Source organism: Paroedura picta, chromosome 6 (genome assembly GCF_049243985.1).
Source record: "Paroedura picta isolate Pp20150507F chromosome 6, Ppicta_v3.0, whole genome shotgun sequence".
Taxonomy (NCBI): domain Eukaryota; kingdom Metazoa; phylum Chordata; class Lepidosauria; order Squamata; family Gekkonidae; genus Paroedura; species Paroedura picta.
In genome coordinates this window covers 2,239,434-2,255,710 of record NC_135374.1, presented here as the reverse complement: position 1 = coordinate 2,255,710, position 16,277 = coordinate 2,239,434, and the positions used below count along the sequence as shown (strand labels likewise).

The 16,277-nt window shown below is 55.8% G+C and overlaps 1 protein-coding gene across 1 annotated transcript in view; it reads right to left on the bottom strand.

Moving 5' to 3' along the window:
* Positions 1-16,277, bottom strand: part of LOC143839312 (cGMP-dependent 3',5'-cyclic phosphodiesterase-like) — a 273,064-nt gene that overhangs the window by 221,409 nt on the left and 35,378 nt on the right. The window contains exon 2 of the mRNA XM_077341146.1: positions 6,371-6,434. Within this exon, the coding sequence (XP_077197261.1) occupies positions 6,371-6,434 (64 nt within the window). The remainder of the gene's footprint in view (positions 1-6,370; positions 6,435-16,277) is intronic.

Below are 16,277 nucleotides of genomic sequence, written 5' to 3'. Positions count from 1 at the left end.
CCACTCAATTGCCAGCCGTTTGGAACAGACGATCCAGGAAAAAGAGAGGGGGGGGGTGCTTTGGCTGAACCCAAACAACTCTCCAGCTCTCAGAACGGCAAATGGATTCTGAAAGAGGCGGAGCCAAATGGAATACTGCCCAAGAGGACGAGCTGAGTTCGAATCCAGGGCACCTTTAAGACCAGCCAAGATTTAGCCAAGGTGGAAGCTTTCGTGTGTGTTCAGTCGGTGGATTCAGAGGTGGCCACGATGCAAGAAGGACTGAACTGAACCAAGAATCCCACCCACCCTGAGAAACCCCAACTTATATACCAGGGGTAGTCAAACTGCGGCCCTCCAGATGTCCATGGACTACAATTCCCAGGAGCCCCTGCCAGCATTCGCTGGCAGGGGCTCCTGGGAATTGTAGTCCACGGACATCTGGAGGACCGCAGTTCGACTACCCCAACTTATATACACAAGCGAACGATGGATCTTCCTGGCAGGGCATTCCATTGGTCAGTTTCGGACGGGATCTAACTGCACATTGGCCTGTTACACTGTAAGCTACGATCCTGCCTGGGACCTCAGCCTGGGTCCTCATCCGGTCTACGGATGCATCAGTGTGCATGCTGCCTTCATGAGACGCCATGAAATAGAATCTACCGGCCCCCACCTGCTCCCCAGGATCCATCCTCAGGCTCCGGAACCTGCTAAACATTCTCAGGAGGTTCTGTGGCTCAGTGCTTGGCCTGCAGAAGGCCCCACGTTCCAGTCCCATCATCTCCAGTTAAAAGGGTCAGGTAGGAGGGGATGGGAAAGACCTCAGCCTGAGACCCCTGGAAAGCAGCTGACAGCCTGCGTAGACAACTGACCCCGCTGAACCGAGGGCCTGATTCAGTAGAAGGAAACCGCATGTGTGGGGTCCGTGGCTCAGGGGCAGAGCCTCTGTTTGCCCTGCAGAAGGTGCCTGGTTCAAACTCCAGCTAAAGGGGGACGGGCAGAAGGGGAGGACTTTGGAGAGCCCCTGCCAGCCTGAGTAGCCAATACTGCCCTTGACGGACGGACGGTCATCCGAAGGCCGCTCTGTGTGTCTGTGTAATGCTCCGCCCCCCTGCAAGAGATGTGCCTCCCCCCTCCTCTCCCTCCCATCCGGCCGACAGTCCCTTTGCTCACAAGCATCCTGCTAGTTCCTCCTGGCACACTTTCGACAGACGGAAACAGCCCGCGGTTCAGCTGCTCGGCCCATTCCCTTGAAGAATGCACTGGCTCCCTTCTCGGCCTCTCTGGCCTCCGTTCAGCTCAGGGCTTGCCCGCTCCCCTTGGCCCTCTGCTCTCCCCCCCCCCAACCCTCCCCCACCGGGCCATAAAAACAGCGACACCCGGCAGGAAGGAAAACAAACAACCAGCGTGCCAAGCCTGCCTGCTTCCAAGGGTGGCAGGGGGTGCCGGTTGCCAGAACGGAATGGAATCCCTGGCAAACAAGAGAGGGTTTAAAGGCCCCACACCTGTTCCCTCTGGGGCAGCGGCGGATGCAGAGAGGGCGGTCAGAGAGAGCCCGGGCCGGCCAAGGGAGAGGGGAGCTCAGGGAATGGAAAGACAGCACTGCAGGAAAGGGGTGGCTTGACCATCTCAGCAGACTGGCACAAGAATCTCCTTCTGGGGCAGACATTTGCCTGGCACAGAATCAGGCAGGAACACCCTACAATTCCCTGTTTTCAACTGACAAAGGCTTCCCAGGAAGGGTGCCAATTAGGCTTGTTTCCCGAGTAGGGCCAAGAGCCCTGATTTGAGCCAAAGCTGCTCTCGAGAGGATCCGTGGCTTCGTTATGTGCCCGAGGCCCTGGGTTCAATCCCTGGCATCTCCCCCTAAAAGGATCTGGCAGGGAGACCCAGGAGAGCAGCTGCCAGCCTCAGCTGATGAAATGATGAGTTGGCACGTTGCATGGACCTGGGAATCCCCAAGAGGGTGGACCCCCCACTCCTTCTTGCCTTGGAGCACTGGGCCTGAGACATGGCAGAACTGAGCACATGAGGCCTGCTGGGGTGCCCACGGGGCCCAGAAGCTTTGGGCATGCCCAGAGAGGGAGCCAGGGGAGGGGCACCAGGGCCTTGCAACATGGCTGCAAACACACATCTTTGGGGGGAGAACAAGGAATCCCTTTGGAAGGCAGAGGGCAGTTCTGGCCACCCACTCTCCAAATGGACCCTGCAGGGGGGGGGAATGCCACAGGAGGGCAACCAAGATGATGGTTGGAGCACCTTTCCCAGGAGGAGAGGCTGGGGTTTTTCAGCTGAGAGAAGAGATGACAAGGAGAGGGGTGGGACTTGAGGGAGGTGTATCAAATGATGCATGGGGTGCAGACAGTTGGAAAAGAGAATTGTTCCTGCCTCCCCCCAAAGAGTAAAACTTAAGAGGGTTCAAGGAAGCTGATGGGCAGTAGGTTCAGGACAGTAAAAGGAGATACCACTTTACACAGGGAGATATTCAGATGTGGAATTCACTGCCAGACGATATAGTGAAGGCCACGGAGACAAAGAGCTTTGAAAAGGGATGAGACAGATCCCTAGAGGATAAGTCTCAGTGGCTGTCTATAGGCATGGTGACTGAGAGGACAGTCCACATTCATTGGTGCTAGGCCACGGAATACCGAGCCAGGAGGCAGCATCACAGAATCGCAGAGTGGGAAGGGGCCATGAAGGCCATCTAGTCCCACCCCCTGCTCAGTGCAGAATCAGCCTCAAGCATCCAGGAGAAGGGTCTGTCCAGCCGCTGCTTGAAGACGGCCAGTGAGGGGGAGCTCCCCACCTCCTCAGGCAGCCCCTTCCACTGCTGAACTAGACTCCTAGAATCCTAGAGTGGGAAGGGGACATAGAGGCCATCTAGTCCCACCCCCTGCTGAATGTAGGATCAGCCTCCAGCATCCAGGAGAAGGATCTGTCCAGCCGCTGCTTGAAGACCGCCAGTGAGGGGGAGCTCCCCACCTCCTTAGGCAGCCCCTTCCATGGCTGAACTAGACTCCTGGAATCCCAGAGTGGGAAGGGGCCATGCAGGCCATCTAGTCCCACCCCCTGCTCAGTGCAGGGTCAGCCTCCAGCATCCAGGAGAAGGATCTGTCCAGCCGCTGCTTGAAGACCCCCAGTGAGGGGGAGCTCCCCACCTCCTGAGGCAGTTGATCTGCTGTAACCGGGATCCCCAAGTCCTGACCCACCAGCACCCTCCTGTGAAAGGGACACCCATTAGTGAGACTGACACCTGTCAGCCACAGCGACACCCGAGGGGGAGGCAGGCGCCTGGCTCGCCTCTGCCCTATGAGGTCCACATGCCTTTGGTATGGCTCCAAGCTTGGGCACAGCTGGCCCCAGACTCCCCGCTCCCCACCCCTGGGTCAGGTTTCCACCCTGCTCTCTCTGTCTGTAGGCTCAGCCTGATCTGAATTCACTGGGGCTGCCTGCCGCGCCCTCCAGGCGGAAGAAGCTGGGCCTTGGCCCCCCAAGACGGCTCCAGACAGCATGCTGGAAATTCTGCAGTGCAGACCCCCACAGCGCAGAAAGTGGTGTTTCGTCTCCAACCTGTGGAACTCCTTGACGCTGTGGAAAAGCGCAGCCCAAGGTTTGGCCTTGAATAGAAGCTACCCAGGGGCATTTTACTTATAAAGGTAAAGGTAAAGGTATCCCCTGTGCAAGCACTGGGTCATGTCTGACCCTTGGGGTGACGCCCTCCAGCGTTTTCATGGCAGACTCAATACGGGGTGGTTTGCCAGTGCCTTCCCCAGTCATTACCGTTTACCCCCCAGCAAGCTGGGTCCTCATCTTACCGACCTCGGAAGGATGGAAGGCTGAGTCAACCTTGAGCCGGCTGCTGGGATCAAACTCCCAGCCTCATGGGCAGAGCTTTCAGACTGCATGTCTGCTGCCTTACCACTCTGCGCCACAAGAGGCTCTTATTTTACTTATATGACTTCTCAAAAATACTTTCCTTCTGCCTCCTCCCACCCCCGCAAGCAAGGCAGGGACCCCGTTTTGGGCTGTCTGATCCCCCTGCCTGCATTTTTCTCAGAACACAAGGAGAGCCCTGCTGGACCAGACCGGGGGCCCGTCAAGGCCACCACCCCCAGCACCTGATCCAAGGAGGGGGGCAGAGATCCATGTGCTTTATCGTATTTATTTCATCCCTACGTGGCTCTGCTCCACAACAGAGGCCCAAAGCAGTTGACATCCTTCTCCTGTCCTCTGAGTTCTCCTCACAACAATCCTGCAAGGTAGGCCAGGTCGAGGCTATGTTACTGGGCCAGGGTCGGCTGACCGGGGACTTGAACCCAGATCTCCTAGACCCAAGGCCAATAACTCAGGAGTAGTCAAACTGCGGCCCTCCAGATATGGACTACAATTCCCATGAGCCCTTGAAGGGCCGCAGATTGACTCCCCCTGCCTACGCCACGGTGGCTCTCATGACTAAGTATCCGCTTCCCTCCCCGAATCCAGTGGCAGCAATTCCACACGCTAACCCTGCGCTGTGGGGAAGGAGGGTGCCCGTCTCCTGAATCTCTCACCCTTTGACTCCAGGGGATTTCTTGATGTAAAGCAACTTGGGTAGGGGGCAATCTTAGAAGTGGCAAGTGGAGGGGGGGCTGCTGCTTCTCCTCCGCTCCCCCGCCCCCCAAATCTCCCTCTCCATAGAACTTTGCCTCTGATCTCAGAGCCCGCAGGACTTCCAGCTCTGGGCCGGGAGATGTCTGGAGATTCAGGGGTAGAGCCTGGGGAAGGGGGCGACCTCAGGGGGGTTATGATACCCTAGAGCAGGGGGTTTCCAGCAGTGGGGCGGATGTCTGTGGACTGGAGACCAGTGGCAATTCTAGGAGACCTCCAGCCCCTCTCCCCCTGGAGGGTGGCAAGCCCAGCTGGCGCAAAGGATCCCTGGGCCAGAGGCCTCCAGCAAGGAAGGGGTTAAGGGCCCCTCCCCTCTCCCGGCATTAGCCTTATTTCGAGGCTAATCACGGCGGGCTCCTCACGCGTCTTCCACCCCGAGGCACCCGCGGGTTTCATTTCTCCCCATGCCTCGCTCGCTGGCTGGCTCTTCCCCGGCGCCGTTCTGAGATTATTGCGAGCTCTTCCCAAAGTGGCCGGGGTGGGGCAGGTTCGCTGCCTCGCCCCCACCGTGCCCGATGCCCTGGGGTGACTTCCCAGAAGAAGGAGTCCCAAAGCGACTTTCCCTTCCTCTCCCCAGGACAGACACCCTGCGAGGGAGGTGGGGCGAGAGAGTCCTGGCAGAACTGCTATGTGAGAACCGCCCTGAGAGGACTGGGACTGGCCCAGGTTCACCCAGTTGACTGCATGTGCAGGAAAAGCGGGGAGTCAAACCCGGTTCTCCAGATCAGAGCCCGCCACTCTTCACCGCCCCACCAGGCGTGCTGGCTTCTAAAAAAGATCTGTTTTTTTTTTCCATATCTCACTTTTCACTACCTGAAAGCGATTTCCAGGCGCCTTCCTTTTTCTCTCCCCACAACAGACGCACTAGGAGGCAGGTGGGGCTGAGAGAGCTCCCAGAGAACTGGTCCGTCGGGACAGCTCTGAGAGGACTGTGACTAGCCGAAAGTCACCCAGCGGGCTGCATGGGGAGGAGCAGCGGCGAGTCAGGCGCGGGAACCCAGAAGACAGCGCAGGGCTCTGAGCCACGCCGTCCCGCTGCCTCCCGGGGTGCAAAATGAAAAGTCAAATAAGACACGAGAGAACTGCCCGAGGAAGAACTCTGCGACGCTCAGAAGCCTCCCCGTCCCCCCGCCCCGCCCCGCCCCGCCCCCCAGCCGTGTGGCCCCCGACGCCCGACCCCCCGGGCCCGAGGCCGCGGTCCTGCGACGAATAAAGGGGGCTCTGCCGGACCCTCCCCCGAAACAGCTGCCCAGCCCCGCAAGGGGAGCCTGGAGATGACCGCAGCTGCCGTCGGAGGGCGCTGGGCGGGGCTCAGAATGGCCCGGGAGGGAGCCCGGGAGGAGCCCGGGAGGGAGGGAGCCCCAAGGCCGGCCGCTCCCCGCGCATCCCTCGTCGGCCGGGCGCTCGCCTTGCGCCTCCTCGGGAGGAGGGGGCTCGGGGGGGGCTGTCTTTCTCCGGCTGTGGGGGGGGGAGGCCCTGGGAGGCCGACCCCCAAAAGCGGCCGGGGGGGGGGAGAGCCGGCAGCCGGGAGCCCCCGCGAGGCAGAGACGGCGCGGTCGGCGCAGGGAAGGCGGCAGTGGAAGGGAATAGGGAAGGGGGCCGGGGCCCGCGAAAGAGGGAGGGAGGCCGGCTGAGCCAAGAGGCAGAGACTCCGGAGCGCCGACGGACGGCCGCCCCAAACCCCCCCCCCCCCCACCGCCTCCCGCCCGCCTCCCGGCCGCGCCCTGCGAGCGCCTCCTACCTGTAGCGTGTCCGCGCCGGGGGTCGCCTCCTCCTCGGCCTTCCGGAAGACCTGCTGGCCCCGTCTGGAAAAGGGAAGGGCCGCCATGAGGATGGGGCGCAGGAGCAGCACCATGCCGAGCCCCGCCCCGGCCCTCCCCTCCCGCCCGGCCAGGCGGCTGCCAGGCTCCCGCCTCCCCGCTCCCGGAGCGCCCGGGCGAGCCGAGCCCCGAAGCAGCCAGCAGCCTCGGACACCGGAGCACAGCCCGGGAGCTGGCCGCCAGAACGGGCTCCTGGGGGCTGGAAAGGAAGGGGCACCCCTGGACCTTGGCCCCAAGGAGGGGAGGGAGGCCTTCCTGCCCGGGAAGAATCCCCCCCCCATCTTGGACTGGCAGCCAGAACAAGCCTGTGCCCCTGGAGTGCCAAAAGGGCCACCCAAGCACTTGCTCTTTGTCCCCCCCCCCCGGGGGACATGGCCAGAGGAGGATTTGGGGCCTTCTCCAAAAATACTTCTCCCCAGAGGTCACTTCGGGAGGAACAAAGGCAGGTTTTTCTCAGGGGAACCGTGGAACTCACTGCCGCAAGACGGCCAGGCAGCTGCACTCTGACCCTGAGGAGCCCCGACCACCTCTGCCTTTCCAAATCGCAGAGCTGGGGAGGGGGGAGGTCAAGAGGGGCCACCCTGCCGGTAACCAAAGCAGCTGACAGCATTCTGCTCAAATCCCCTCAGCCCTCACAACTACCCTGGGAGGAGTTTGGGGAAGAAAGGGTGCAACTGGCCCAAGGTCCCCCAGCAAGCTTCCAGGTCCCAAATGGGGATTCGAACTCGGGACCCCCAGATGCTGGTCCAACAGTCTTAACCACTACATCACGCTGGCTGGGAAACAGACTGGGCTCTCCCACAGAAGAGACGGCAGGAATGGAAGGATCAGGAACCACTAACAGAAAATGTTGATTGCCAGCCTTCAACACCGTCCGGTTGTACCCTCCCGCTCCCACGTGGAAGTCCACACAGAGGCCAGCCTTGTTCTCCATCTGAGGGGAGAGCAGGAGCAGCACCAAAGGGGCTTCACCCTCTGTCATGGGCGTGAGAGACGGCCAGAGGTCCCCCTTGCAGTGCAGGGGAGAAGCCAGGAGAAAGCTGGAATGGCCAGGTTGGAAAATCCTTCTCTTTTCCTCCCTCCTCTCCATCTCCTTACTTGGCTCAAAGGTGTTGGCAGAGTTTTAACTATGCAAAGGAATACTAGAGCACCAGCTGCTCACAGAATAAACAGCTTGACTGAGAAGAGAAGCAATTCTGGGGAGAGAGGAGGGGAGAGAGAGTCCCAACAGTTTAACTGACTAATGTGCAACTGCTGTTCTAGGGGCAACCAGGGAGGAAGTCTGCTCAAAGGAGCAGGAAGTCTCCAATGAAGCCAATCACTGGGAGGGGTTGCAGCCTCCACAAATCCCCCAAGCAGGGCAGGAAGGCACTTAAGGGGCTACCCAAGAGACTGGGCAGGATGGAAACTGGGAAACTCCAGCGTCGGAAGGAGAATGATCGTGCCAAGAGAAACCGGGCTAGAATTAGCAGCTCAATGGGAAACTTCCAAAACACAAGCCGTGGATGGCCGGATTCTGAAAAACTGACACGCAGCCAAACTAGCCAAATTAACAAGCCTAATTAGAGCTACAGAAAGGAGCCGGAGATATAATTTTCTAGTTAAAAAAAAAAAAGACACTCATAGAATCCTGGAACATCCATTGGAGACAATACAATTGTCTGTAAAATCGGTTGTTAGCTACATGAATGCTTTCTGTGTGTATTTGGAATTTCAAGAGAGAGTAACAGAAAGGGGGGGGGGGGGGGACACACACACAAGAGAGCCAGGCTGCAGAGAGACAGTTTTCCAGCGGGGTTGCCAACTAACCCGAAAGGAGCCAACCTGTCCCACTCTTGTGCTTTTTTACAACTAGCTTCAACTACAGAAATCAGCCAAAGGAACTTGAAACTCCACGGGGAGAAAGTGTTCTGCAGCAAAGCCCACAGATTATATGTTTGTTAAAGGCGCAAGAGCCAGTTTGGTGTAGCGGTTAGGAGTGTGGACTTCCTGGTGAGCCAGGTTTGAATCTGCGCTCCTCCACGTGCAGCCAGCTGGGTGACTGTGTGCTAGTCACAGCACTGAGAAAGCTGTTCTGACCGAGCAGGAATATGAGGGCTCTCAGCCTCACCCTCCTCACAGGGTGTCTGTTGTCGGGAGAGGAAAGGGAAGGCGATTCAAAGCTGCTTTGAGCCTCCTTTGGGTAGGGATCTTAGTCCAACACGTTAACCACTACAACCACACTGACTCTCGATTCTCTAAGGGAGGCCAGTTCAAGTGTTAGATTTACTTTCATTCTTTTGGTCACCCCCCCCCCAAATAGTTCAGGAATAATTTCTGGGGCCCTTCCTCTGTTCTGTAGTCTTCTCAACCACCAAGATATCCAAGAACAGGGAATCGAACCCAGATCCCTCAGCCCCACAACCTATACCTCATAGTTTCTCAGGGCTTGCAACTGACCTGCTGAAAGGCAGAGGTTTGCTTGTAATCCTTGATCTGTGATGTTATATGACACTCACACCCCTATTGCTCATCCCGTCACCTGCCACCCCCTTGAGCCTTCCCAGAATCAGCCTCTCCATCAGATGGCTATTTAGCCTTTGTTTAAAAATCTCCAAAGATTGAGAACCCACCACCTCCCGAGGAAGCCTGTTCCACTGAGAAACCGCTCTGACTGTCAGGAACTTCTTCCAGAGGTTTAGACAGACTTTCTTTTGCATTCATTTCATCCTATTCGTTCTAGTCCGTCCCTCTGGGGCAAGAGAAAACAACTCTGCTCCATCCTCCATATGGCAGCCTTTTAAATACTTGAAGATGGTTCTCAGATCCCCTCTCAGTTGTCTCCTCTCCCGGCTAAACAGACCAAGCTCCCCCAATCTTTCTTCATATGCCTTGGTCTCCAAACCCCTCACCATCTTTGTGGCCCCCCTCTGGACACGCTCCAATTTGTCTACATCCCTCTTCAACTAGGGTGCCCAAAACTGAACACGGGACTCCAAGTGCGGCCGAACCAGAGCAGAGTAAAGCGGTACTCCATTTAATACAGCCCAAAATCCCATTTGCCTTTTTAGCCACTGAGTCACACTGCTGACTCATGTTCAATGTATGGTTTGTTAAGACTTCTAGATCCTTTTTGCACATGCTACTGCCAAGACAAATCTCCCCCATCCTATATTGGTGTATTTGGTTTTTCCTACCTGAATGCAGAACTTTACATTTGTCCCTATTGAACTTCATTGCATTCAGTTTAGCCCACTTCTCGAGCCTATCAAGATCATCCTGTATTCTGTTGCTGTCTTCAGTTGTGTTTGTTCCCCCTCCCAGTTTAGTATCATCTGCAAATGTAATAAGTACCCCCTCTAATCCCTCATCCAAATCATTTATAAACATGTAGAACCACACAGGCCCCAGGACAGATCCTTGGAGAACTCCACTTGTCACTCTGTTCCAAGAAGATGCTGAACCATGAACAAGCACCCTGTGGGTACGATTTGTCAACCAGTTATTGATCCACCTGACAGAATTAGTATCCATCCCGCATTTTACCAGCTTGTCAACAAGAATATCATGTGGACAATTTGGACTAGCCCCCTCCTGTTCCGCTGTTTGCTGGAAGTGGTAACCATCAGCTGAATGCTTCCTCTCTGGGCCTCCTCTGCTGTCTCACGCCTGGCAGAATTCATCCACGTCATTTGGATGGAACAAATAAGAAAAACAGGATCACTTGGAGCAGGCAAAAGCAGTTTAATAAAAAGAGGAGAGAAGAAAAGCTGAGGGCACCCCCATGGCTTGCCTTATTTCTCCGCCCGGCAAAGAAATCTCTCAAAATCCACAGGGACTTCATCTAATAACGGTGGAAGAGTTTCCCTCTTATTGGTTTGCAATCCTGGGTGGCAAATTTTCATCCTTTTGCCAATCCTACCGACCTGAGCTCTCCGTTTGGTTCAGCCGGCCTAATCCCTCACAAAGCCACTGCTGCCCAGACCAAAAAGCGCGTGGTCAAGAGAGGCAGTGGAGGAGCATTTCCCAAAACGTGAGATTCCCAGAGAGGGCCCAGCTGTTTTCGGACTTCACTTTGGGGGCACTCTCCAGATTTTCAGCCATTTGAGTAGCACTCTGAGCTAATGGAGAAGCACCTTCTATACCCCATAGAATCATAGAATCATAGAGTTGGAAGGGGCCATACAGGCCATCTAGTCTAACCCCCGGCTCAACACAGGATCTCAACACAGGATCTCTGGACAGGACTGGCTCAGTGGAAGAGCCTCTGCTTGGCATGCGGAAGGTCCCCGGTTCAATCCCCATCATGGGATGGGAGGTGATGGGAAAGACCTCTGCCTGAGACCCCGGAGAGCGGCTGTCCGTCTGAGTCAACAAATTTGGCCTTGCTGGACCAAGGGACTGATTCAGTAGAAGGCCTCTTGGTGTGTTATGTGTCACCCCTTTAAACATTTGGTTGGGCGGCATGAAGAAGAACAATCTAGGCCAGGGGTAGTCAAACTGCGGCCCTCCAGATGTCCATGGACTACAATTCCCATGAGCCCCTGCCAGCAATTGTAGTCCATGGACATCTGGAGGGCCGCAGTTTGATTACCCGATAGGCAGTCTGCAGTGGACCAATCAGATTTGAGTCCTAGAGCACCTCAGAGGCCAACCAGATTTCTGGGGCTTTCTGCTTTCTAGAGTCACAGATGTGATTGTGCATTCCCACTGGGGTGAACTTCCCCTGTTTCCTCTTAGCATGTCACGCCCTCCTTAGCTCCAGTTTCACTATTACTCCTACCCAAATAAGGCAGTGTTTTCCCTCCTCTTGTGGCGCAGAGTGGTAAGGCAGCCGACATGCTGTTTGAAGCTCTGTCCATGAGGCTGGGAGTTCAATCCCAGCAGCCGGCTCAAGGTAGACTCAGCCTTCCATCCTTCCGAGGTCGGTAAAATGAGGACCCAGCTTGCTGGGGGGTAAACGGCAATGACTGGGGAAGGCACTGGCAAACCACCCCGTATTGAGTCTGCCATGAAAACGCTGGAGGGCGTCACCCCAAGGGTCAGACATGACTCGGTGCTTGCACAGGGGATACCTTTACTTTTTCCCTCCCATTCGCAGAGCATGTCTGTCAGGTTTTCTTTGTCGGTCTGCATTGATTTTCTTCCCTTCATTGTTCAGTTTGCTTTCTGGACACACTCCCACCGGTTTTTCTGAGAGTGCTTTTGTGCCGATTTCCCCCTTGTTTTGCTCCCAAGCTGAAAGTTATTCAAAAGTGTACAGATTCTCTCGGATTCCCTTCCCCACCCTTTTACTGGTCCTCAAAGGTCACTCGCATCGAGGTCATCCTGCCCACTCTGTTCCTTCCACCATTCTCACACTCCATTGGTGCTCAAGATCCATTTCCCCCTCTTTTGTAAAGCAGCATGAGTCTGACAATATGGGACTATTGCTAGTCTCAGATCACTGAATTAAAAAAAAATTGAAACAATAGGGGTAAAGTTTAAAAGGGTCTGTATGAGGTTTGGCCCCCTGCTTTTATTGACCTGAGAGGGGGATTGGAGGCAACTGGCAGTAATGCAAAAAAGAAAAAGGGATTTCAGTGCTGCATGCAAAAATAAATTCTGTCAGTGCAGGATTATATTAACTTGGGAGAGGGAGAGGGAGAGGGAGAGGGAGAGGGAGAGGGAGAGGGAGAGGGAGAGGGAGAGGGAGAGGGAGAGGGAGAGGGAGAGGGAGAGGGAGAGGGAGAGGGAGAGGGAGAGGGAGAGGGAGAGGGAGAGGGAGAGACTGGGATGGGAAAGCTAACACTTCAAAAACATTTTCTGCTTTAATGAATAATGCTGGGGGGGGGGCACCATTTGGGTAGCCTCTGAAAGCCTAACATTAAAATGGTGGGTCACACATGGACCTTCTGCAGACCACCCCTTGGAGGACAGAACTGCCGAGATCAGGAGGACCAGTGTCCTGGATCAAACTAGAGAATCACAAAGAGGAAAGAATGCACATTTCTGTCACCTGGGGATCAGTTGTTGTTCCAGGAGATCTCCTGCCAGTACCGAGAGGCTGTTATCCCTTCTTTGGCTCTTGAAAGCTCATGATCTCTGAGGTGCTCCTAGATTCAAAGCCATCTTCTGAAATTATCTTGCTACAGATACTGTCGGCCCCCAATCATTTCCTCCCTGATCTTCTCAAGCGGATGAGGTTTTTAACGGTGTCTTTGTATCCTGACTCCCTCCGCCCACTTTCTGAATAGGATATAAGGACTCAGGGATCTCAGTTCTGACTTCAATCTGATCAAGGGTGCATTGACTGTGGAAAGCCCGCACTTCAAGAATTGTGCAAGTCCCAAAAGTGCTACGGGACTCCAATATAGCTTTTTTTTACTGGGTTTGACCCTTAAGGCCTTACATGGTCTGGCTCCTGCATATCTAAGGGGCCACCTCTCTGAATATGATCCCCGGAGAGATCTCTGATGAAGCAGTACGAAGCAGCTGAGGATCCTTGGCCCCAAGGAAATACAGCTGGCCTCGACTGGAACCTTTTGGGCCCTTGAGTAAGATCAGGGCTCTTCCTGAACTCTCCGACTAGGGCTGAAGGCACAAAGAGGCGGCAGCAGTGGTGCGCCAGCCGGCAGCCGCACGCAGGTGCAGAGCTCTGCGCTTGCATGGGGTCACTGGCTGGCGCACCACCACCGCCCCTCGTCTCCACGCTGTGGTGCTGGCCTGCAAGACAGTTCTCTTCCGCCAGGCCTATGGTTGAGGCCAGCTAGATAATCAGCTAGATCAGGGGTAGTCAACCTGTGGTCCTCCAGATGTCCATGGACTACAATTCCCATGAGCCCCTGCCAGCAAACGCTGGCAGGGGCTCATGGGAATTGTAGTCCATGGACATCTGGAGGACCACAGGTTGACTACCCCTGAGCTAGATAGCAGCTACCGGAAATCTGAGGCCACTCTCCTGCTTCCTCTGCCCTCCCTTCCTCCCTTCTCCTCCGCTTAATAGCTAACTTCTTACCGGCTGCAATTAGGACTGATACGACAGTGATCACTTGTGGTTTTATGTCATTCTTAATCTGGATTTATCTGTGAATTACTGATTTACTGCGTTTTTAGACAACATAGACCATGCCGAGACGGGCAACTGAGAGGGGCGGTACATAAACCGCCAAATAAATACGTAAGTAAGTCAAACCCAAATGCCTACCCTCTGCAGATGGATTTCTAATGCATCGGTTCCCACCAGGGAAGAAGTAAGACCGAGCGATTTGAACATGGGCAATGAATTCAGAAGAGGAACATTTCGGAAGAACGCCGGCCACCTGTGCAAATTCGAGGTCCCCCCACCCACCCACCCACCCACCCACCTTTCTTGCTCTCTCTGCCTGCCCCTTGCCGCGGCCTGTATTTCAGCAGCAGGAGCTCCTCCCCGGTTCAGGGACGGAGATGAAGTGGCAGCCAGTTTTGCTGGGCCCCCATCAAGCTCTCCGGCGATCTGCTTGACACGGCAGCATTTGCGGATCAGTGCTCCAACCCTGCGGGGGCTGCCGGCTCCTGCGGGCGGCCGGGCAGAGGCAACCCAGGGACCGCTCTGCTAAAGGTCAATTGTCCCATTTGGCATCGCTTAAACCATCGCAACCGACCGACCGTCAGAAAGAGCCAAAGTGGATGCATTCTGCCTCCCGCGTCTCCCGCTCGTATTACAAATCCAACTGGGCCCTGTGCAAGCTAAATGCCGCTCAGACGTTATCCTGAGTACCAGAGCCAGCGTGGTCTCAGGGTTAAGAGCAACAGCCTCTAAACTGGAGAACTGGGTTTGATTCTCCACTCCCCCTCCATGGGCCAACCCTTCTTCTGTTCCGGACCAGCACCAGAGGACCATCCCTCCCCCCCTGCTGCCTATGCATGGGGGAAACTGAGGCAGGGATGACAACTCTTGCTTTGCTACCTAATCTGGAGAGTGTGGGTGTACCTCCTCCTCCTCCTGCCTTCCCTGTCTTCAAAGCAGACCATTCACAGAGCCCCTAGCTGACCAGAGCTCTGGACCACGTCACTTGTGAATGCTGTTTCAGACACGATGCAGGACGGGAGATCTCTTCAAATGCATTCTAAGCCATCTCGACTTTGCATTTTGTTAACAAAAGCAGAAAACACAGGATGCCCCACAAACTGTTGCCAGGAAAAAGGGGAGGCAGCCCAGGTGTGTGTGGGGGGGGGAGGGGAGCCCGATAGAGTCCCCTCTTCTCTTTTGATGCATGGAGGATGCAGGTCAGGATATTCCCTGTTTGGGAACTGTTTGTATGGCAAAACCAGGAGCCTGCACATACTCTGGAAAAAAACAAAAATTGAGTCCATTTGAGTGGCACCTTCAAAAATTGAGTCCATTTGAGTGGCACCTTCAAGTTCAACAAAGCTTGATTCAGGGTCTAAGTTTTTGGCATGCAGGCAACAGAACCAAATATGAATGAGTCCAGGGGCCCCTTTAGGACCAGCATCCCTCCCAAATTTGCTTTCACCCTCTGGACCAGGGGTAGTCAAACTGCGGCCCTCCAGATGTCCATGGACTACAATTCCCAGAAGCCAGCGAATGCTGGCAGGGGCTCGTGGGAATTGTAGTCCATGGACATCTGGAGGGCCGCAGTTTGACTACCCCTGGACTGTGCCAGGACGCCCCCTGGTGGCGTAATGCGGCTCTCCTTCATGCGCTCTGTACTTTTCCCCAGATTACATTTTAATTTTACACCAGTGAGTCTCTGTGCGCCACAAGCCCTCCGATATGTCCCTGCCTAGCAAAGCCCCACTCGTTGCATCTGACCAGGTGGGCGCAAAAGCCTGGGTTCAAATTCACCCAGCTCTGGAGGTCCCCCATGCTCTTGCCAGCTCCGGGTTGGGGAATAGCTAGACCTCTGAGACGTGGAGTCTGGGCAGGGAGGGTGTGGGGAGGGGAGGGGAGGGGAGGGAGGTCAGTGGGGTCTGTTGTCCTAGACGGAAGCCTGGGCCCTCCCTGGCCTGCCCTTGTGATGTTTTTAAGTACTTCTGACAGACGGCGATCACAAACAGCTCGCAGAAGAGCCAGACGGGTCCAGCCAGCCATAGCAAGTGTGGCCTTCCGACCCGCTTGATCCAGACGCAAGGTGTCCCTGCCTGCTTTTGGCTGAGTGCCCCCCACCTCTTGCCCAGATGAGAAGCCTTTCATCTTCCAGGGTCCCTCTAATGTGTGCTTCTGGGGCTCTCGTCTCCGCCCGTCTCTCGCCATCCCCTCTTGCTTTCCCTTTCATCTCCACAAGTGGTGATTTCGGCATGAGCGCCTGTCCCCCTCCCCACCTGCCTTCCGGGTCCCTCCGGTTTCCAGGGGGGAGGAGACGGGAAGAGAGGAGGTCAAGCAGGAAGGCGACTGCGATTAGCTTTGAGTGATGTCTCCGAATCTTTGGGCTGTCGAAAAGGACAGGGCTGCAGTGTGTATGCACGTCTGTGTGTGGGGGGGGGGGGGGAGGGGGAAGGGAGATGAATATATTCACACAGTTTTCCATTCATCAGGTTTGGTGGTGCAGGAGCAACAGCAGGCCAGAGAGCGAAGAGGACAGAACTGGGCCACAAGGGTCCCTATGAGTGAGTAGGGATGCCATCCTCCAGGGGGGGCCAGGGGATCCCCCAGAATGACTGCTCGTCTCCAGACTGAGGTCAGTTCTCCCCGTGGAGAAGATGGATGCTCTGGGGCATGGCCTCTATGGCATCGTACCCCACAGTGGTCCCTCTTCCTCCCCTGGCTCCATCCACAAAACCTCAGGAGTTTGCCAACCTGGATTTGGCAACCGTACCCCCACCCCACTCCAGTGGCCGGGGGGGGGCGGGATCTGGTAGCCCTACCCC